The 21,479-nt window shown below is 50.8% G+C and overlaps 2 protein-coding genes across 2 annotated transcripts in view; one reads left to right on the top strand and one right to left on the bottom strand.

Annotated features, from left to right (window-relative positions):
* Positions 1-21,479, bottom strand: part of LOC139367945 (neurotrypsin-like) — a 34,979-nt gene that overhangs the window by 9,244 nt on the left and 4,256 nt on the right. The window contains exon 3 of the mRNA XM_071106348.1: positions 82-324. Coding sequence (XP_070962449.1) covers positions 82-324 — 243 coding nt within the window. The remainder of the gene's footprint in view (positions 1-81; positions 325-21,479) is intronic.
* LOC139367946 (E3 ubiquitin-protein ligase TRIM21-like) lies at positions 15,944-20,151 on the top strand. Its single transcript, XM_071106349.1, has 2 exons — positions 15,944-16,086; positions 16,263-20,151. The coding sequence occupies exon 2, from the start codon at positions 16,265-16,267 to the stop codon at positions 17,939-17,941; it is 1,677 nt and encodes a 558-aa protein (XP_070962450.1). The 5' UTR covers positions 15,944-16,086; positions 16,263-16,264; the 3' UTR covers positions 17,942-20,151.

The raw sequence follows: 21,479 nt of genomic DNA, 5'->3' as shown, positions 1-21,479 counted from the left end.
GGCAGTCGCAGTAGGCCCGGCATATAATACTGGATTTTCTTAGTATATTGTCTCTATAAAGTATGCTTGCTATAAACTTACCCTGGTGGCAGTCGCAGTAGGCCCAGCCGATGGCCCCAGAGGTCTGTCTGAAGAAGCACCAGGGGTTGGACTCTCTGTCAGGGTTACGGCAGTAGCTGTGCTCCCCAAGGCCTCGGCCAGGGTACTGCAGCACGTAGTCTGGAAACTCTGCCCACCGCAGGCAGGGGGCGCCAGAGTCCGTCTGAGACACAGAGCCATTATAGAAACCCAGCTCTGTAAAACCCTCCGAACAGGAGAGAGGGGCTGACCAGAGAGAGAGAGAGACAGAGAGATGGGACAAGAGAGAGAGAGGATACTGTCATAATTATGACTCCCTCTGAACAAGAGAGACAGTTGGGATGGGATGTTTATAGCAAGAGAGGAGATGGAGAGGAGATATGGAGAGGAGATATGGAGAGGAGATAAGGAGAGGAGATAAGGAGAAGAGATATGGAGAGGAGATAAGGTGTACACTCTGTAGTCTGAGAAACCCTTAGGAGTGTACACTCTGTAGTCTGAGAAACCCTTAGGAGTGTACACTCTGTAGTCTGAGAATCCTTTAGGAGTGTACACTCTGTACTTTAGAGGTGGAATTAGTGGAGGAGGCATAAACAACAAACAAAGGCTAAATTAAACTGCTGCTGACAAAAACATAATGCTGAACCAAACACACACACACACACACAGACACACACACACACACACACACACACACACACACACACACACACACACACACACACACAGCAAGGCAGCAAGAGGGGAAGAGAGAGAGAGCGAGGCAGAGAGAGAGCGAGGCAGAGAGAGAGAGAGAGCTAGAGAGAGGCAGAGAGAGGCCTGAGAGAGAACGAGGCAGAGAAAGAGAGAGAGGGGGGCAGAGAGAGAGAGAGCGAGGCAGAGAGAGGCCGAGAGAGAGAGGCAAAGAGAGAGAGGCAGAGAAAGTGAGGCAGAGAGAGAGAGAAGCAAAGAGAGAGAGAGAGACAGAGAGAGAGTGCGAGAGCAAGGCCGAGAGAGAGAGAGGGAGGCCGGAGAGAGAGAGAAAGAGGCCTGTGAGAGGGGCAGAGCGAGGGAGAGAGGCCAAGAGAGAAAGCGAGTGATTGAGAGTGAGGGATAGGCTGAGAGAGGCCGAGAAAGAGAGAGGCCCGAGAAAGAGAGAGAGAGGGGCAGAGAAAGAGAGAGAGGCAGAGAAAGAGAGACAGGGGGGCCAAGAGAGAGCAGAGAGAGAAAGAGAGGCTGAGAAGAGAGGCTGAGATATAGAGAGACAGAGAGGCGGAGAAAGAGAGACAGAGATAGAGGCCCAAGAGAGAGAGGCTGAGAGAGAGAAAGGGAGAGAGAGAGAGAGAGAGAGAGAGGCAGAGAGAAAGAGAGAGAGGGGCAGAGAGAGAGGGGCAAAGAGAGAGGGAGAGCAAGGCAGAGAGCGAGAGCGAGTCAGACAGAGGCCGAGAGAGAGAGAGAGGCTGAGAGAGAGAGAGAGCAAGGCAGAGAGCGAGAGCGAGTCAGACAGAGACCGAGATAGAGGCAGAGGCCGAGAGAGAGCGAGGCCGAGAGAGGTCCAAGAGAGTGGCCCGAGAGAGCGAGAGGCCCAAGAGGGAGGCCCGAGAGAGAGAGAGGCTCGAAAGAGAGAGAGGATAGGCCGAGAGAGAGAGAGAGGGGCCGAGAGAGAGAGAGAGGCCGAGAGAGAGAGTCAGAGAGAGAGAGAGAGAGGGGCCGAGAGAGAGAGAGAGGCCGAGAGAGAGAGTCAGAGAGAGGCAGGGAGAGAGAGAGAGAGTCAGAGAGAGAGAGAGAGAGAGAGGCAGAGGTAAATCTCAGTAAGACAAAAATAATGGTGTTCCAAAAATGTACAGTCACCAGGACCCCAAATACAAATTCCATCTAGACACCATTGCCCTAGAGCACACAGAAAACTATACATACATCGACCTAAACATCAGCGCCACAGGTCACTTCCACAAAGCTGTGAACGATCTGAGAGACAAGGCAAAAAGGGCATTCTATGCCATCAAAAGGAACATTTGACATACCAATTAAGATCTGGCTAAAAATACTTGAATCAGTAATAGAGCCCATTGCCTTTTATGGTTGTGAGGTCTGGGTTCCGCTCACCAACCAAGAATTCATAAAATGGGACAAACACCAAATTGAGACTCTGTATGCAGAATTCACCATGTACAAAATCTAGAAAATAAGTGTTCAATTCTACAACCACCTCAATAAAGGAAGTGATTCCCAAACCTTCCATAACAAAGCCATCACCTACAGAGAGATGAACCTGGAGAGGAGTCCCCTAATCAAGCTGGTCCTGGGGCTCTGTTCACAAACACAAACACACCCCATAGAGCCCCAGGACAGCAACATAATTAAACCCAACCAAATCATGAGAAAAGTCAAAGATAATTACTTGACATATTGGAAAGAATTAACAAAAAAACAGAGCAAACTAGAATGATATTTGGCCCTAAACAGAGAGTACACAGTGGCAGAATACCTGACCACTGTGACTGACCCAAACTTAAGGAAAGCTTTGACTATGTACAAACTCAGTGAGCATAGCCTTGCTATTGAGAAAGGTCGTCGTAGGCAGACCTGGCTCTCAAGAGAAGACAGCTATGTTCACACTGCCCACAAAATGAGGTGGAAACTGAGCTGCACTTCCTAACCTCCTGTCAAATGTATCACAGCAGCAAAATGCCATCACAGCAGCAAAATGTGTGACCTGTTGCCACAAGAAAAGGGCAACCAGTGAAGAACAAACACCATTGTAAATACAACCCATATTGATGTTTATTTATTGTCCCTTTTGTACTTTAACCATTTGTACATCGTTACAACACTATTTATAGACACAATATGACATTTGACATGTCTTTATTCTTTTGGAACTTATGTGAGTGTAATGTTTACTGTTCATTTTTACTGTTTATTTCACTATTGTTTATGATCTATTTCACTTGCTTTGGCAACGTTAACACATGTTTCCCATGTAAATAACGCCCTTGAATTGAGAGAGAGAGAAAGAGGGGGGGTAGAGAGCGAGAGAGAGAGAGGCAGTTAGAGAGAGAGAGAGGGGGGGTAGAGAGCGAGAGAGAGAGAGAGAGAGGCAGAGAGAGGTAGAGAGAGAGAGGGGGGTAGAGAGCGAGAGAGAGGCAGAGAGAGAGGGGAGTAGAGAGCGAGGCAGAGAGAGGCAGAGAGAAGAAGAGAGAGGCAGAGCGGGGGGGTAGAGAGTGAGAGAGAGGCAGAGAGAGATGGGGGTAGAGAATGAGAGAGAGAGGCAGAGAGAGAGGGGGGGTAGGGAGCGAGAGAGAGAGAGAGGCAGAGAGAGAGAGGCAGAGAGAGGGGGTAGAGAGCGAGAGAGAGAGAGAGAGAGAGAGAGAGAGAGAGAGAGAGAGAGAGAGATGTAGCACACGTTCCATAGAGTAGCAGGATCAGACTCTATTGTCACTAAGCTGAATCTGACTACAGAGTTCATGCAGCACACACTCTGCCAGACACACACATGCAGGCTGACACACTTACACGTGCACACGCACACACACACCCTGTGATTAATGGCCAGGACAGAGAGAGGAGCTGCAATAGTTATCTCTCACAAAAACACAGCTTGGCTTTCCTTGAACATCATCTAACTATGCCAAACACACACACAGTCTTTCCCAGAGGCTGTACCTCTCATACCTCATTCCAATCTGGAAGAGGAAGATAGAGGAAGATGAAGAGAGCAAAAGAGGGAGAGGAAGTGAGAGAAAGAGGCGGAAAGAGGAAGAGAGTGAAAGAGGAAGAGAGAAAGAGAGAGGGGAGTCAAAGGAAAAGCAGCCTAGCCCCGGACTAAAGAGCCCCGGACTAAAGAGTCCTGGAATAAAGAGCCCCGGACTAAAGAGCCCCGGACTAAAGAGTCCTGGAATAAAGAGCCCCGGACTAAAGAGCCCCGGACTAAAGAGCCCCGGACTAAAGAGCCCCGGACTAAAGAGTCCTGGAATAAAGAGCCCCGGACTAAAGAGTCCTGGACTAAAGAGCCCCGGACTAAAGAGCCCCGGACTAAAGAGCTCCGGACTAAAGAGTCCTGGAATAAAGAGACCCGGACTAAAGAGTCCTGGAATAAAGAGTCCCGGAATAAAGAGCCCCGGACTAAAGAGCCCCGGACTAAAGAACCCCGGACTAAAGAGTCCTGGAATAAAGAGCCCCGGACTAAAGAGCTCCGGACTAAAGAGCCCCGGACTAAAGAGCTCCGGACTAAAGAGCCCCGGACTAAAGAGCTCCGGACTAAAGAGCCCCGGACTAAAGAGCCCCGGACTAAAGAGCTCCGGACTAAAGAGTCCTGGACTAAAGAGCCCCGGACTAAAGAGCCCCGGACTAAAGAGTCCTGGAATAAAGAGCCCCGGACTAAAGAGCCCCGGACTAAAGAGCCCCGGACTAAAGAGTCCTGGAATAAAGAGCCCCGGACTAAAGAATCCTGGAATAAAGAGCCCCGGACTAAAGAGCTCCGGACTGAAGAGCCCCGGACTAAAGAGCCCCGGACTAAAGAGCCCCGGACTAAAGAGTCCTGGAATAAAGAGCCCCGGACTAAAGAGCTCCGGACAAAAGAGCCTCGGACTAAAGAGTCCTGGAATAAAGAGCCCCGGACTAAAGAGCCCTGGACTAAAGAGCCCCGGACTAAAGAGCCCCGGACTAAAGAGCTCCGGACTAAAGAGCCCCGGACTAAAGAGCCCCGGACTAAAGAGCTCCGGACTAAAGAGTCCTGGACTAAAGAGCCCCGGACTAAAGAGCCCCGGACTAAAGAGTCCTGGAATAAAGAGCCCCGGACTAAAGAGCCCCGGACTAAAGAGCCCCGGACTAAAGAGTCCTGGAATAAAGAGCCCCGGACTAAAGAGTCCTGGAATAAAGAGCCCCGGACTAAAGAGCCCCGGACTAAAGAGCCCCGGACTAAAGAGTCCTGGAATAAAGAGCCCCGGACTAAAGAGTCCTAGACTAAAGAGCCCCGGACTAAAGAGCCCCGGACTAAAGAGCTCCGGACTAAAGAGTCCTGGAATAAAGAGACCCGGACTAAAGAGTCTTGGAATAAAGAGTCCCGGAATAAAGAGCCCTGGACTAAAGAGCCCCGGACTAAAGAACCCCGGACTAAAGAGTCCTGGAATAAAGAGCCCCGGACTAAAGAGCTCCGGACTAAAGAGCCCCGGACTAAAGAGCCCCGGACTAAAGAGCTCCGGACTAAAGAGCTCCGGACTAAAGAGCCCCGGACTAAAGAGACCCGGACTAAAGAGTCCTGGAATAAAGATCCCCGGACTAAAGAGCTCTGGACTAAAGAGCCCCGGACTAAAGAGTCCCGGAATAAAGAGCCCTGGACTAAAGAGTCCCGGAATAAAGAGCCCCGGACTAAAGAGTCCCGGACTAAAGAGTCCTGGACTAAAGAGCCCCGGACTAAAGAGTCCTGGACTAAAGAGCCCCGGACTAAAGAGTCCCGGACTAAAGAGCCCCGGACTAAAGAGCCCCGGACTAAAGAGCCCCGGACTAAAGAGTCCCGTAATAAAGAGTCCCGGACTAAAGAGTCCCGGAATAAAGAGCCCCGGACTAAAGAGCCCCGGACTAAAGAGCTCCGGACTAAAGAGTCCTGGAATAAAGAGCCCCGGACTAAAGAGCCCCGGACTAAAGAGCTCCGGACTAAAGAGTCCTGGAATAAAGAGCCCCGGACTAAAGAGCTCCGGACTAAAGAGCCCCGGACTAAAGAGCCCCGGACTAAAGAGCTCCGGACTAAAGAGCCCCGGACTAAAGAGCTCTGGACTAAAGAGCCCCGGACTAAAGAGCCCCGGACTAAAGAGCTCCGGACTAAAGAGCTCCGGACTAAAGAGCCCCGGACTAAAGAGCCCCGGACTAAAGAGTCCTGGAATAAAGAGCCCCGGACTAAAGAGCCCCGGACTAAAGAGTCCTGGAATAAAGAGCCCCGGACTAAAGAGCCCCGGACTAAAGAGCCACGGACTAAAGAGTCCTGGAATAAAGAGCCTCGGACTAAAGAGTCCTGGAATAAAGAGCCCCGGACTAAAGAGCTCCGGACTAAAGAGCCCCGGACTAAAGAGCCCCGGACTAAAGAGTCCTGGAATAAAGAGCCCCGGACTAAAGAGCTCCGGACTAAAGAGCCCCGGACTAAAGAGCCCCGGACTAAAGAGCTCCGGACTAAAGAGCTCCGGACTAAAGAGCCCCGGACTAAAGAGCCCCGGACTAAAGAGCCCCGGACTAAAGAGTCCTGGAATAAAGAGCCCCGGACTAAAGAGCTCCGGTCTAAAGAGCCCCGGACTAAAGAGCCCCGGACTAAAGAGCTCCGGAATAAAGAGCCCCGGACAAAAGAGCCCCGGACTAAAGAGTCCTGGAATAAAGAGCCCCGGACTAAAGAGCTCCGGACTAAAGAGCCCCGGACTAAAGAGCCCCGGACTAAAGAGCTCCGGACTAAAGAGTCCTGGAATAAAGAGCCCCGGACTAAAGAGTAAAGAGTCCTGGAATAAAGAGCCCCGGACTAAAGAGCCCCGGACTAAAGAGCCCCGGACTAAAGAGTCCTGGAATAAAGAGCCCCGGACTAAAGAGTCCTGGAATAAAGAGCCCCGGACTAAAGAGACTAAAGAGCCCCGGACTAAAGAGCCCCGGACTAAAGAGCCCCTGGAATAAAGAGCCCCGGACTAAAGAGCTCCGGACTAAAGAGCCCCGGACTAAAGAGCCCCGGACTAAAGAGCTCCGGACTAAAGAGCTCCGGACTAAAGAGCCCCGGACTAAAGAGCCCCGGACTAAAGAGCCCCGGACTAAAGAGTCCTGGAATAAAGAGCCCCGGACTAAAGAGCCCTGGACTAAAGAGCCCCGGACTAAAGAGCCCCGGACTAAAGAGCTCCGGACTAAAGAGCCCCGGACTAAAAAGAGCCCCGGACTAAAGAGCTCCGGACTAAAGAGTCCTGGACTAAAGAGCCCCGGACTAAAGAGCTCCGGACTAAAGAGCCCCGGACTAAAGAGCCCCGGACTAAAGAGTCCTGGAATAAAGAGCCCCGGACTAAAGAGCCCCGGACTAAAGAGTCCTGGAATAAAGAGCCCCGGACTAAAGAGCCCCGGACTAAAGAGCCCCGGACGAGACTAAAGAGTCCTGGAATAAAGAGCCCCGGACTAAAGAGTCCTGGAATAAAGAGCCCCGGACTAAAGAGCTCCGGACTAAAGAGCCCCGGACTAAAGAGCCCCGGACTAAAGAGTCCTGGAATAAAGAGCCCCGGACTAAAGAGCCGGACTAAAGAGCCGGACTAAAGAGCCCCGGACTAAAGAGCCCCGGACTAAAGAGCTCCGGACTAAAGAGCTCCGGACTAAAGAGCCCCGGACTAAAGAGCCCCGGACTAAAGAGCCCCGGACTAAAGAGTCCTGGAATAAAGAGCCCCGGACTAAAGAGCTCCGGACTAAAGAGCCCCGGACTAAAGAGCCCCGGACTAAAGAGCTCCGGACTAAAGAGCCCCGGAAAGAGCCCCGGACTAAAGAGCCCCGGACTAAAGAGTCCTGGAATAAAGAGCCCCGGACTAAAGAGCTCCGGACTAAAGAGCCCCGGACTAAAGAGCCCCGGACTAAAGAGCCTCCGGACTAAAGAGCCCTGGACTAAAGAGCCCCGGACTAAAGAGCCCCGGACTAAAGAGCCCCGGACTAAAGAGTCCTGGAATAAAGAGCCCCGGACTAAAGAGTCCCGGAATAAAGAGCCCCGGACTAAAGAGCCCCGGACTAAAGAGCCCCGGACTAAAGAGTCCCGGACTAAAGAGCCCCGGACTAAAGAGCTCCGGACTAAAGAGCCTCCGGACTAAAGAGCCCCGGACTAAAGAGCCCCGGACTAAAGAGCCCCGGACTAAAGAGCCCCGGACTAAAGAGCCCCGGACTAAAGAGTCCTGGAATAAAGAGCCCCGGACTAAAGAGCCCTGGACTAAAGAGCCCCGGACTAAAGAGCCCCGGACTAAAGAGCTCCGGACTAAAGAGCCCCGGACTAAAGAGTCCTGGACTAAAGAGCCCCGGACTAAAGAGCCTGGACCCCCGGACTAAAGAGTCCGAGCCCCGGACTAAAGAGCCCCGGACTAAAGAGCCCCGAACTAAAGAGCCCCGGAAAAAGAGTCCCGGACTAAAGAGAATAAAGAGCCCCGAGCCCCGGACTAAAGAGCCCCGGACTAAAGAGCCCCGGACTAAAGAGCCCCGGACTAAAGAGCCCCGGACCCCGGACTAAAGAGTCCCGGACTAAAGAGCTCCGGACTAAAGAGCTCCTGGAAAAGAGCCCCGGACTAAAGAGAGCCCCTAAAGAGACTAAAGAGCCCCGGACTAAAGAGCCCCGGACTAAAGAGCCCCGGACTAAAGAGCCCCGGACTAAAGAGTCCTGGAATAAAGAGCCCCGGACTAAAGAGCCCCGGACTAAAGAGCCCCGGACTAAAGAGTCCTGGAAAAAGAGCCCCGGACTAAAGAGTCCTGGAATAAAGAGCCCCGGACTAAAGAGCCCCGGACTAAAGAGTCCGGACTAAAGAGCCCCGGACTAAAGAGTCCTGGAATAAAGAGCCCCGGACTAAAGAGTCCTGGAATAAAGAGCCCCGGACTAAAGAGTCTTGGAATAAAGAGTCCCGGAATAAAGAGCCCCGGACTAAAGAGCCCCGGACTAAAGAACCCCGGACTAAAGAGTCCTGGAATAAAGAGCCCCGGACTAAAGAGCTCCGGACTAAAGAGCCCCGGACTAAAGAGCCCCGGACTAAAGAGCTCCGGACTAAAGAGCTCCGGACTAAAGAGCCCCGGACTAAAGAGACCCGGACTAAAGAGTCCTGGAATAAAGAGCCCCGGACTAAAGAGCTCTGGACTAAAGAGCCCCGGACTAAAGAGTCCCGGAATAAAGAGCCCTGGAGTAAAGAGTCCCGGAATAAAGAGCCCCGGACTAAAGAGTCCCGGACTAAAGAGTCCTGGACTAAAGAGCCCCGGACTAAAGAGTCCTGGACTAAAGAGCCCCGGACTAAAGAGTCCCGGACTAAAGAGCCCCGGACTAAAGAGCCCCGGACTAAAGAGCCCCGGACTAAAGAGTCCCGGAATAAAGAGTCCCGGACTAAAGAGTCCCGGAATAAAGAGCCCCGGACTAAAGAGCCCTGGACTAAAGAGCTCCGGACTAAAGAGTCCTGGAATAAAGAGCCCCGGACTAAAGAGCCCCGGACTAAAGAGCTCCGGACTAAAGAGTCCTGGAATAAAGAGCCCCGGACTAAAGAGCCCCGGACTAAAGAGCTCCGGACTAAAGAGCCCCGGACTAAAGAGCTCTGGACTAAAGAGCCCCGGACTAAAGAGCCCCGGACTAAAGAGCTCCGGACTAAAGAGCTCCGGACTAAAGAGCCCCGGACTAAAGAGCCCCGGACTAAAGAGTCCTGGAATAAAGAGCCCCGGACTAAAGAGCCCCGGACTAAAGAGTCCTGGAATAAAGAGCCCCGGACTAAAGAGCCCCGGACTAAAGAGCCACGGACTAAAGAGTCCTGGAATAAAGAGCCTCGGACTAAAGAGTCCTGGAATAAAGAGCCCCGGACTAAAGAGCTCCGGACTAAAGAGCCCCGGACTAAAGAGCCCCGGACTAAAGAGTCCGGGAATAAAGAGCCCCGGACTAAAGAGCCCCGGACTAAAGAGCCCCGGACTAAAGAGCCCCGGACTAAAGAGCTCCCGGACTAAAGAGCTCCGGACTAAAGAGCCCCGGACTAAAGAGTCCTGGAATAAAGAGCCCCGGACTAAAGAGTCCTGGAATAAAGAGCCCCGGACTAAAGAGCCCTGGACTAAAGAGCCCCGGACTAAAGAGCCCCGGACTAAAGAGCCTCCGGACTAAAGAGCTCCGGACTAAAGAGCCCCGGACTAAAGAGCCCCGGACTAAAGAGCCCCGGACTCCCCGGACTAAAGAGTCCTAAAGAGCCCCGGACTAAAGAGCCCCGGAGCTAAAAGAGCCCCGGACTAAAGAGTCCTGGAATAAAGAGCCCCGGACTAAAGAGCCCCGGACTAAAGAGCCCCGGACTAAAGAGTCCTGGAATAAAGAGCCCCGGACTAAAGAGTCCTGGAATAAAGAGCCCCGGACTAAAGAGCCCCGGACTAAAGAGCCCCGGACTAAAGAGCCCCGGACTAAAGAGTCCTGGAATAAAGAGCCCCGGACTAAAGAGTCCTGGAATAAAGAGCCCCGGACTAAAGAGCCCCGGACTAAAGAGCTCCGGACTAAAGAGTCCTGGAATAAAGAGACCCAGACTAAAGAGTCCTGGAATAAAGAGCCCCGGACTAAAGAGCCCCGGACTAAAGAGCTCCGGTCTAAAGAGCCCCGGACTAAAGAGCCCCGGACTAAAGAGCTCCGGACTAAAGAGCTCCGGAATAAAGAGCCCCGGACAAAAGAGCCCCGGACTAAAGAGTCCTGGAATAAAGAGCCCCGGACTAAAGAGCTCCGGACTAAAGAGCCCCGGACTAAAGAGCCCCGGACTAAAGAGCTCCGGACTAAAGAGTCCCCCCGGACTAAAGAGCCCCGGACTAAAGAGTCCTGGAATAAAGAGCCCCGGAATAAAGAGTCCTGGAATAAAGAGCCCCGGACTAAAGAGCCCCGGACTAAAGAGCCCCGGACTAAAGAGCTCCGGACTAAAGAGCCCCGGACTAAAGAGCCCCGGACTAAAGAGCTCCGGACTAAAGAGTCCTGGACTAAAGAGCCCCGGACTAAAGAGCCCCGGACTAAAGAGTCCTGGAATAAAGAGCCCCGGACTAAAGAGCCCCGGACTAAAGAGCCCCGGACTAAAGAGTCCTGGAATAAAGAGCCCCGGACTAAAGAGCTCCGGACTAAAGAGCCCCGGACTAAAGAGCCCCGGACTAAAGAGCCCCGGACTAAAGAGTCCTGGAATAAAGAGCCCCGGACTAAAGAGCTCCGGACTAAAGAGCCCCGGACTAAAGAGCCCTGGACTAAAGAGCTCCGGACTAAAGAGCTCCGGACTAAAGAGCCCCGGACTAAAGAGCCCCGGACTAAAGAGTCCTGGAATAAAGAGCCCCGGACTAAAGAGCTCCGGACTAAAGAGCCCCGGACTAAAGAGCCCCGGACTAAAGAGCCCCGGACTAAAGAGTCCTGGAATAAAGAGCCCCGGACTAAAGAGTCCTGGAATAAAGAGCCCCGGAATCAAGAGTCCTGGAATAAAGAGCCCCGGACTAAAGAGTCCCGGAATAAAGAGCCCTGGACTAAAGAGTCCCGGAATAAAGAGCCCCGGACTAAAGAGTCCCGGACTAAAGAGTCCTGGACTAAAGAGCCTTGGACTAAAGAGCCCTGGACTAAAGAGCCCCGGACTAAAGAGCTCCGGACTAAAGAGTCCTGGAATAAAGAGCCCCGGACTAAAGAGTCCTGGAATAAAGAGCCCCGGAATAAAGAGTCCTGGAATAAAGAGCCCCGGACTAAAGAGTCCCGGAATAAAGAGCCCTGGACTAAAGAGTCCCGGAATAAAGAGCCCCGGACTAAAGAGCCTCGGACTAAAGAGCTCCGGACAAAAGAGTCCTGGAATAAAGAGCCCCGGACTAAAGAGCTCCGGACTAAAGAGCCCCGGACTAAAGAGCCCCGGACTAAAGAGCTCCGGACTAAAGAGTCCTGGACTAAAGAGTCCTGGACTAAAGAGCCCCGGACTAAAGAGCCCCGGACTAAAGAGTCCTGGAATAAAGAGCCCCGGACTAAAGAGCCCCGGACTAAAGAGCCCCGGACTAAAGAGTCCCGGACTAAAGAGCCCCGGACTAAAGAGCCCCGGACTAAAGAGTCCCGTAATAAAGAGCCCCGGACTAAAGAGTCCTGAAATAAAGAGCCCCGGACTAAAGAGCCTCGGACTAAAGAGCTCCGGACAAAAGAGTCCTGGAATAAAGAGGCCCGGACTAAAGAGCTCCGGACTAAAGAGCCCCGGACTAAAGAGCCCCGGACTAAAGAGCTCCGGACTAAAGAGTCCTGGACTAAAGAGCCCCGGACTAAAGAGCCCCGGACTAAAGAGTCCTGGAATAAAGAGCCCCGGACTAAAGAGCCCCGGACTAAAGAGCCCCGGACTAAAGAGTCCTGGAATAAAGAGCCCCGGACTAAAGAGCTCCGGACTAAAGAGCCCCGGACTAAAGAGCCCCGGACTAAAGAGCCCCGGACTAAAGAGTCCTGGAATAAAGAGCCCCGGACTAAAGAGCTCCGGACTAAAGAGCCCCGGACTAAAGAGCCCTGGACTAAAGAGCTCCGGACTAAAGAGCTCCGGACTAAAGAGCCCCGGACTAAAGAGCCCCGGACTAAAGAGTCTTGGAATAAAGAGCCCCGGACTAAAGAGCTCCGGACTAAAGAGCCCCGGACTAAATAGCCCCGGACTAAAGAGCCCCGGACTAAAGAGTCCTGGAATAAAGAGCCCCGGACTAAAGAGTCCTGGAATAAAGAGCCCCGGAATCAAGAGTCCTGGAATAAAGAGCCCCGGACTAAAGAGTCCCGGAATAAAGAGCCCTGGACTAAAGAGTCCCGGAATAAAGAGCCCCGGACTAAAGAGTCCCGGACTAAAGAGTCCTGGACTAAAGAGCCTTGGACTAAAGAGCCCTGGACTAAAGAGCCCCGGACTAAAGAGCTCCGGACTAAAGAGTCCTGGAATAAAGAGCCCCGGACTAAAGAGTCCTGGAATAAAGAGCCCCGGAATAAAGAGTCCTGGAATAAAGAGCCCCGGACTAAAGAGTCCCGGAATAAAGAGCCCTGGACTAAAGAGTCCCGGAATAAAGAGCCCCGGACTAAAGAGTCCCGGACTAAAGAGTCCTGGACTAAAGAGCCCCGGACTAAAGAGTCCTGGACTAAAGAGCCCCGGACTAAAGAGTCCTGGACTAAAGAGCCCCGGACTAAAGAGCCCCGGACTAAAGAGTCCCGGACTAAAGAGCCCCGGACTAAAGAGCCCCGGACTAAAGAGCCCCGGACTAAAGAGTCCCGTAATAAAGAGCCCCGGACTAAAGAGTCCTGGACTAAAGAGCCCCGGACTAAAGAGTCACGTAATAAAGAGCCCCGGACTAAAGAGTCCTGGACTAAAGAGCCCCGGACTAAAGAGTCCTGGAATAAAGAGCCCCGGACTAAAGAGCTCCGGACTAAAGAGCCCCGGACTAAAGAGCCCCGGACTAAAGAGCTCCGGACTAAAGAGCCCCGGACTAAAGAGCTCCGGACTAAAGAGGCCCGGACTAAAGAGCCCCGGACTAAAGAGCCCCGGACTAAAGAGCCACGGACTAAAGAGTCCTGGAATAAAGAGCCTCGGACTAAAGAGTCCTGGAATAAAGAGCCCCGGACTAAAGAGCTCCGGACTAAAGAGCCCCGGACTAAAGAGCCCCGGACTAAAGAGCCCCGGACTAAAGAGTCCTGGAATAAAGAGCCCCGGACTAAAGAGCTCCGGACTAAAGAGCCCCGGACTAAAGAGCCCCGGACTAAAGAGCTCCGGACTAAAGAGCTCCGGACTAAAGAGCCCCGGACTAAAGAGCCCCGGACTAAAGAGCCCCGGACTAAAGAGTCCTGGAATAAAGAGCCCCGGACTAAAGAGCTCCGGTCTAAAGAGCCCCGGACTAAAGAGCCCCGGACTAAAGAGCTCCGGACTAAAGAGCTCCGGACTAAAGAGCCCCGGACGAAAGAGCCCCTAAAGAGTCCTGGACTAAAGAGTCCTGGAATAAAGAGCCCCGGACTAAAGAGCTCCGGACTAAAGAGCCCCGGACTAAAGAGCCCCGGACTAAAGAGCTCCGGACTAAAGAGTCCTGGAATAAAGAGCCCCGGACTAAAGAGTCCTGGAATAAAGAGCCCCGGAATAAAGAGTCCTGGAATAAAGAGCCCCGGACTAAAGAGTCCCGGAATAAAGAGCCCTGGACTAAAGAGCCCCGGACTAAAGAGCCCCGGACTAAAGAGTCCTGGAATAAAGAGCCCCGGACTAAAGAGCCCCGGACTAAAGAGTCCCGGACTAAAGAGCCCCGGACTAAAGAGCCCCGGACTAAAGAGTCCCGTAATAAAGAGCCCCGGACTAAAGAGCCTCGGACTAAAGAGCTCCGGACTAAAGAGTCCTGGAATAAAGAGCCCCGGACTAAAGAGCTCCGGACTAAAGAGCCCCGGACTAAAGAGCCCCGGACTAAAGAGCTCCGGACTAAAGAGCCCCGGACTAAAGAGCTCCGGACTAAAGAGCCCCGGACTAAAGAGCCCCGGACTAAAGAGCTCCGGACTAAAGAGTCCTGGACTAAAGAGCCCCGGACTAAAGAGCCCCGGACTAAAGAGTCCTGGAATAAAGAGCCCCGGACTAAAGAGCCCCGGACTAAAGAGCCCCGGACTAAAGAGTCCTGGAATAAAGAGCCCCGGACTAAAGAGCTCCGGACTAAAGAGCCCCGGACTAAAGAGCCCCGGACTAAAGAGCCCCGGACTAAAGAGTCCTGGAATAAAGAGCCCCGGACTAAAGAGCTCCGGACTAAAGAGCCCCGGACTAAAGAGCCCCGGACTAAAGAGCTCCGGACTAAAGAGTCCTGGAATAAAGAGCCCCGGACTAAAGAGTCCTGGAATAAAGAGCCCCGGAATCAAGAGTCCTGGAATAAAGAGCCCCGGACTAAAGAGTCCCGGAATAAAGAGCCCTGGACTAAAGAGTCCCGGAATAAAGAGCCCCGGACTAAAGAGTCCCGGACTAAAGAGTCCTGGACTAAAGAGCCCCGGACTAAAGAGCCCCGGACTAAAGAGCTCCGGACTAAAGAGTCCTGGAATAAAGAGCCCCGGACTAAAGAGTCCTGGAATAAAGAGCCCCGGAATAAAGAGTCCTGGAATAAAGAGCCCCGGACTAAAGAGTCCCGGAATAAAGAGCCCCGGACTAAAGAGTCCCGGACTAAAGAGTCCTGGACTAAAGAGCCCCGGACTAAAGAGTCCTGGACTAAAGAGCCCCGGACTAAAGAGTCCCGGAATAAAGAGCCCTGGACTAAAGAATCCCGGAATAAAGAGCCCCGGACTAAAGAGTCCCGGACTAAAGAGTCCCGGACTAAAGAGCCCCGGACTAAAGAGCCCCGGACTAAAGAGTCCCGTAATAAAGAGCCCCGGACTAAAGAGTCCTGGACTAAAGAGCCCCGGACTAAAGAGTCCTGGAATAAAAAAAAATGGAATAAAAAGCCATTGAATAAACAGCCCTGGAATAAACAGCCCTGGAATAAACAGCCCTGGAATAGACAGACGTGGACTCTCCATTGAAAGTGATTCTTAGTCCAAGACTAGGCTTAATCTGTATCCAGGAAAACGGCCTATTATATGTTAGAAGCTAAACCATAATCTTGTCAGTAACAGATTCTGTTTTATTTTTCGGACTGTATTCCACAAAACGTCAATGGCTTATTAAAGTAATTGACAGGTTAACCTTGGTTACTGAGAATCTGACAGAGCCGGTTGCAGGCATAAGCGACATAAGCGGTTGCTTAAGGGGTCTAGACAATCTATACAAACGGAGCCGGCGGAGATCCGTTTGCATCACTCTCTACGTAGTTCTATGTAGGTTTGTGCGGCTGAATTTTTGGAACGCGATGCCAACGGACCCCCGTCAGCTCCGTTTGAGTAGACTGTCTAGAAGACTCAGTCGGGTTCTCAACTTACTATGGCAAAATGACTAGAATTTTATGAAATGTGTTATATTGTGTTGCAATTGCAGTTTTCTCTTCGCCCCATGGAAAAATGTGTAGAATTGCAGGAAATCAACTTAAACTGGAAATGTTTCTTTCCACTGTAAAATTTGCCAGGAGTTTGCCCCGCCCCCAACCAAATGTCACGCAGGGCCCCCAGAATGCTAGAACCTGAACCCTCAGCAGAGACTTCAGACAGGCATATAAAATATCAACGCTGTCCCTTTAAGAGCAAAGCTATGCAAAGAGCAGATAAGGAGTTGAGTGATGTCACTTTGCAGAAGTGAAAGTTAAATATAGACGAGGAAGCTGCACACAGAAACAACCATTATCCTGTTCCTCAGAAAGATAACATTGCAGCTTAAGAATCTACGTTTGTCGAGAAATGAAAGGAAAACACAAGATTTTTAGGTGAGTAAGAGAAATAGAGACAGAGGGAGATGGAAAAACCTTGACAGCAGGATCACAACTACCATTCAGGATACCGAGGTCACTGTGAGAGTGAGAGAAAAAAAACCCACCAGTTTACGGTCTAAATGCTGACTCATTCCAGGAAGTATTTTAATAGTTGTTTTATTGTGTTCCAGAAATGGCGTCCTCTAGCCGTCTCCTGTCTGAAGAGCAGTTCCAGTGCTCTATCTGTCTGGATGTGTTCACTGAGCCTGTCTCCACTCCATGTGGACACAACTTCTGCAAGGTCTGTATCAGCGGATACTGGGATACAACTGACCTGTGCCAGTGTCCAATGTGTAAGAGGACATTCTACACAAGACCAGAGCTAAAAACCAACACAGCATTCAGAGATGTTGTAGATCATTTTAAGATGATCAGAATCAGAGACACAGACGAAATCAGAGACACAGACGAGTCCCCTGCCGAGGCTGGAGAAGTGTCCTGTGACGTCTGCACTGGGACAAGGCTCAAGGCCCTGAAGTCCTGCCTGGAGTGTCTGACCTCTTTCTGTGAGACTCACCTGCAGCCTCATCAGAGAGTCACCGGCCTGAAAAGGCACAAGCTAATAGACCCCGTTGAGAACCTGGAAGACAGGATGTGTAAGAAGCATGACAGACTGCTGGAGCTGTTCTGTAGGACCGACCAGACGTGTGTGTGTCAGTTCTGCATTGAGACAGACCACAAGACTCACCACGCCGTCCCACTAGAGGAAGAGTGTGGAGAGAGGAAGGTTCAGCTGGAGAAGATGGAGCGACAGATACGGCAGATGATCCAGGAGCGACTAGAGAAGGTTCAGGAGGTCAAACACTCAGTAGAGCTCAACAAGAGAGACGCAGAGAGAGAAATAGCAGACAGCCTGCAGGTCTTCAGTGATCTGATGGATTCCATTCAGAAAAGCCAGGCTGAGTTCATTGAGGTGGTTGAGGAGAAGCAGAAAGCAGCAGAGAATCGTGCTGATGGGCTCATTAAACAGCTGGAGCAGGAAATGACTGAGCTACAGAGGAGAAGCACTGAGCTGGAGCAGCACTCACACACTGAGGACCACCTCCTCCTCCTCCAGACCTTCCCATCCCTGTGTACCCCGAAACACACAAAGGACTGGTCTGAGGTCAGTGTTCACAGTGATATGTGTTTGGGGGGACTGAGGAGAGCTGTGTCTGAGCTGGAGCAGACACTTCAGGAAGAACTAGAGAGAGCGGTGAAGAGGTTGTGTGATGTTGAGCTGAAGACAATTCAGCAGTGGTCAGCGCATGTGACCCTGGACCCTGATACAGCACATCCATTCCTCATCTTGTCTAGGGACCGGAAACAAGTGAGATATGGAGGCACAAGGCAGAAACTCCCTGACAACGCAAAGAAATTATATAATCCAGAGAGGTTTTTGAATCACCTCTCTGTCCTGGGAAAAGAGAGTTTCTCCTCGGGGAGATTCTACTATGAGGTGCAGGTGAAGGGAAAAGCTGAGTGGCTGTTAGGAGTGGCCAGGGAGTCCATCAACAGGAAGCATGACATAAATATGAGCCCTTTCGATGGCCTCTGGACTGTGTATATGAGGGGTGAGGATATCTATGAGGCCTACACCTCTCCCCCTGTCCCTCTCTCCCTGAGAGAGAAGCCCCAGAAAGTAGGGGTGTTTGTGGACTATGAGGGGGGTTTGGTCTCCTTCTACAATGTGAAGGCCAGGGCTCATATCTACTCTTTCATTGGCTGCACCTTCACTGAGAAACTCTATCCATACTTCAACACCTGTGATAATGAACTTGGTCCAAACTTAGCCCCATTCGTCATCTGTCCTGTCAATCACACAGACTGAATGCAATGTTGTACTTTAGCACATGATATTATCTGAAATTAGTATGGACATGTAATCCTATGCCGCAATGACGAGAATAAATAATATCTGAAGTAATATGGTGTTATGTACAGTTGAAGTCGGAAGTTTACATACACCTTAGCCAAATACATTTAAACTCAGTTTTTCACAATTCCTGACATATAATCCTAGTAAAAATTCCCTGTCTTAGGTCAGGTAGGATCACCACTTTATTTTAACAATGTGAAATGTCAGATTAATAGTAGAGAGAATGATTTATTTCAGCTTTTATTTATTTCATTACATTCCCAGTGGGTCAGAAGTTTACATACACTCAATTAGTATTTAGTAGCCTTTAAATTGTTGAACTTGGGTCAAACGTTTCGGGTAGCCTTCCACAAACTTTCCACAATACGTTTGGTGAACTTTGGCCCATTCATCCGGACAGAGCTGGTGTAACTGAGTCAGGTTTGTAGGCCTCCTTGCTCGCACACGCTTTTTCAGTTCTGCCCACAAATGTTCTATAGGATTGAGGTCAGGGCTTTGTGAAGGCCACTCCAATACCTTGACTTTGTTGTCCTTAAGCCATTTTGCCACAACTTTGGAAGTATGCTTGGGGTCATTGTCAATTTGGAAGACCCATTTGTGACCAAGCTTTAACTTCCTGACTGATGTCTTGAGATGTAGCTTCAATATCTCCACATCATTTTCCTTCCTAATGAAGCCATCTATTGTGAAGTGCCACCCGTCCCTCCTGCAGCAAAGCACCCCCACAACATGATACTGCCACCCCCATTCTTCACGGTTGGGATGGTGTTCTTCGGCTTGCAAGCCTCCCCCTTTTTCCTCCAAACATAACGATGGTCATTATGGCCAAACAGTTCTATTTTTGTTTCATCAGACCAGAGGACATTTCTCCAAAAAGTACAATCTTTGTCCCCATATGCAGTTGCAAACCGTAGTCTGGCTTTTTCATGGCGGTTTGGGAGCAGTGGCTTCTTCCTTGCTGAGCGGCCTTTCAGGTTATGTCGATATATGTCTCGTTTTACTGTGGATATAGACACTTTTGTACCTGTTTCCTCCAGCATCTTCACAAGGTCCTTTGCTGTTGTTCTGGGATTGATTTGCACTTTTCACACCAAAGTACGTTAATCTCTAGGAGACAGAACACGTCTCCTCCCTGAGCGGTATGACGGCTGCGTGGTCCCATGGTGTTTATACTTGCGTACTATTGTTTGTACAGATGAATGTGGTACCTTCAGGCGTTTGGAAATTGCTCCCAAGGATGAACCAGACTTGTGGAGGTCTACAATTTTCTTCTGAGGTCTTGGCTGATTTCTTTTGATTTTCCCATGATGTCAAGCAAAGAGGCACAAAGTTTGAAGGTAGGCCTTGAAATACATCCACAGGTACACCTCCAATTGACTCAAATTATGTAAATTAGCCTATCAGAAGCTTCTAAAGCCATGACATAATTTTCTGTAATTTTCCAAGCAGTTTAAAGGCACAGTACACTTGGTGTATGTAAACTTCTGACCCACTGGAATTGTGATACAGTGAATTATAAAGTTAAATAATCTGTCTGTAAACAATTGTTGGAAAAATTACTTGTGTCATGTACACAGCAGATGTCCTAACCGACTCACCAAAACTATAGTTTGTTAACAAGAAATGTATGGAGTGGCTGAAAAACAAGTTTTAATGACTCCAACCTAAGTGTATGTAAACTTCCGACTTCAACTGTATATAGTCTATAGGTAAATGTGTATGTACTGGGTTGAAATATTACTATATAACTATAAATGTGGAGGCCAGGTCTTATATCTATTATTTTACTGGCTACACCTTCACTGAGAGACCTTATCCGTACTTCAATCCCTGTGATAATTACGACGGTACAATGATAGCACCATTGGAAGGATCTGTGGTTCAAAACGTTGATCCGACTAGATGAAAAATCATCGACGTGCCCTTGAGCAAGGCACTTATTAACCTTAGTTGCTCTGGATAAGAGCGTCTGCTAAATGACTAAAAACTTTGACTCTCTAGCCTGCTATACACACCATCTCTTATCCCCCAGTCCCTCTGCTTGGAACTGACTCCTCTTCTTTCCTGTATCCCTCCATCTCCTTCTCTCCCTGCAGCACTGATAAGAGAATTGCATTATATTCTGTAGGCCTAATAAATGTTTAGATTTTGTCAAGATTCCATAATGCCTATTTGAATTTAATTGGAATAATAACTGATCATTGCATCATGAATCCGTTTGTAAACGCCAAGCGCCAATCACCGCATGCAGACACACATACCAACACCGATCACTAGGACGACAATACTGCGTTGCTACGACAACCACACTCTCCTCCATCGCTATGGGAACCATCATCATTCTCTCAGCTCCCATAATCCATTTCACATTCTCAATGAGCATTTGACACGGTTCACATACACACACAGAGAGTTGAGACCATATGGGGGGTTGGTGTGTATCTGTGCTCTAACAAACAGAGAGCTGAGACCATATGGGGGGTTGGTGTGTATCTGTGCTCTAACACACAGAGAGTTAAGACTATATGGGGGGGGGGTTGTCTGTGCACTAACACACAAAGAGTTGAGACCATATGGGGGGGGTTGTCTGTGCTCTAACACACAAAGAGTTGAGACCATATGGGGAGGGGGGGGTTGTCTGTGCTCTAACACACAGAGAGTTGAGACCATATGGGGGGGGGGGGGGGGGGGGGTTGTCTGTGCTCTACCACACAAAGAGTTGAGACCATATGGGGGGGGGGGGGGGTTGTCTGTGCTCTAACACACAGAGAGTTGAGACCATATGGGGGGTTGGTGTGTATCTGTGCTCTAACACACAGAGAGTTGAGACTATATGGGGGGGGGGGGGGGGGGGGTAGTCTGTGCACTAACACACAAAGAGTTGAGACCGTATGGGGGGGGGGGGGGGGGGGGGGGGGGTTGTCTGTGCTCTAACACACAAAGAGTTGAGACCATATGGGGGGTTGGTGTGTATCTGTGCTCTAACACACAGAGAGTTGAGACTATATGGGGGGGGGGGGGGGGGGTTGTCTGTGCACTAACACACAAAGAGTTGAGACCGTATGGGGGGGGGGGGGGGGGGGTTGTCTGTGCTCTAACACACAGAGAGTTGAGACCATATGTTGAGACCATATGGGGGGGGGGGGGGGTTGTCTGTGCTCTAACACACAGAGAGTTGAGACCATATGGGGGGGGGGGGGGGGTTGTCCGTGCTCTACCACACAGAGAGTTGAGACCATATGGGGGGGGGGGGGGGGGGGGGGGTTGTCTGTGCTCTAACACACAGAGAGTTGAGACCATATGGGGGGGGGGGGGGGGGGGGTTGTCTGTGCTCTAACACACAGAGAGTTGAGACCATATGGGGGGGGGGGGGGGGTTGTCTGTGCTCTAACACACAGAGAGTTGAGACCATATGGGGGGGGGGGGGGGTTGGTGTGTATCTGTGCTCTAACATACATGCATGCGGTGCACACACACACACACACATGAG

The sequence above is a fragment of the Oncorhynchus clarkii genome, chromosome 16 (assembly GCF_045791955.1).
Source record: "Oncorhynchus clarkii lewisi isolate Uvic-CL-2024 chromosome 16, UVic_Ocla_1.0, whole genome shotgun sequence".
NCBI lineage: Eukaryota > Metazoa > Chordata > Actinopteri > Salmoniformes > Salmonidae > Oncorhynchus > Oncorhynchus clarkii.
This window is presented reverse-complemented; position numbering and strand designations above follow the sequence as displayed.

Coding starts and splice junctions, on each gene's coding strand:
- LOC139367946 (XM_071106349.1), top strand. CDS start 16,265: ATGGCGTCCTCTAGCCGTCTCCTGTCTGAAGAGCAGTTCCAGTGCTCT.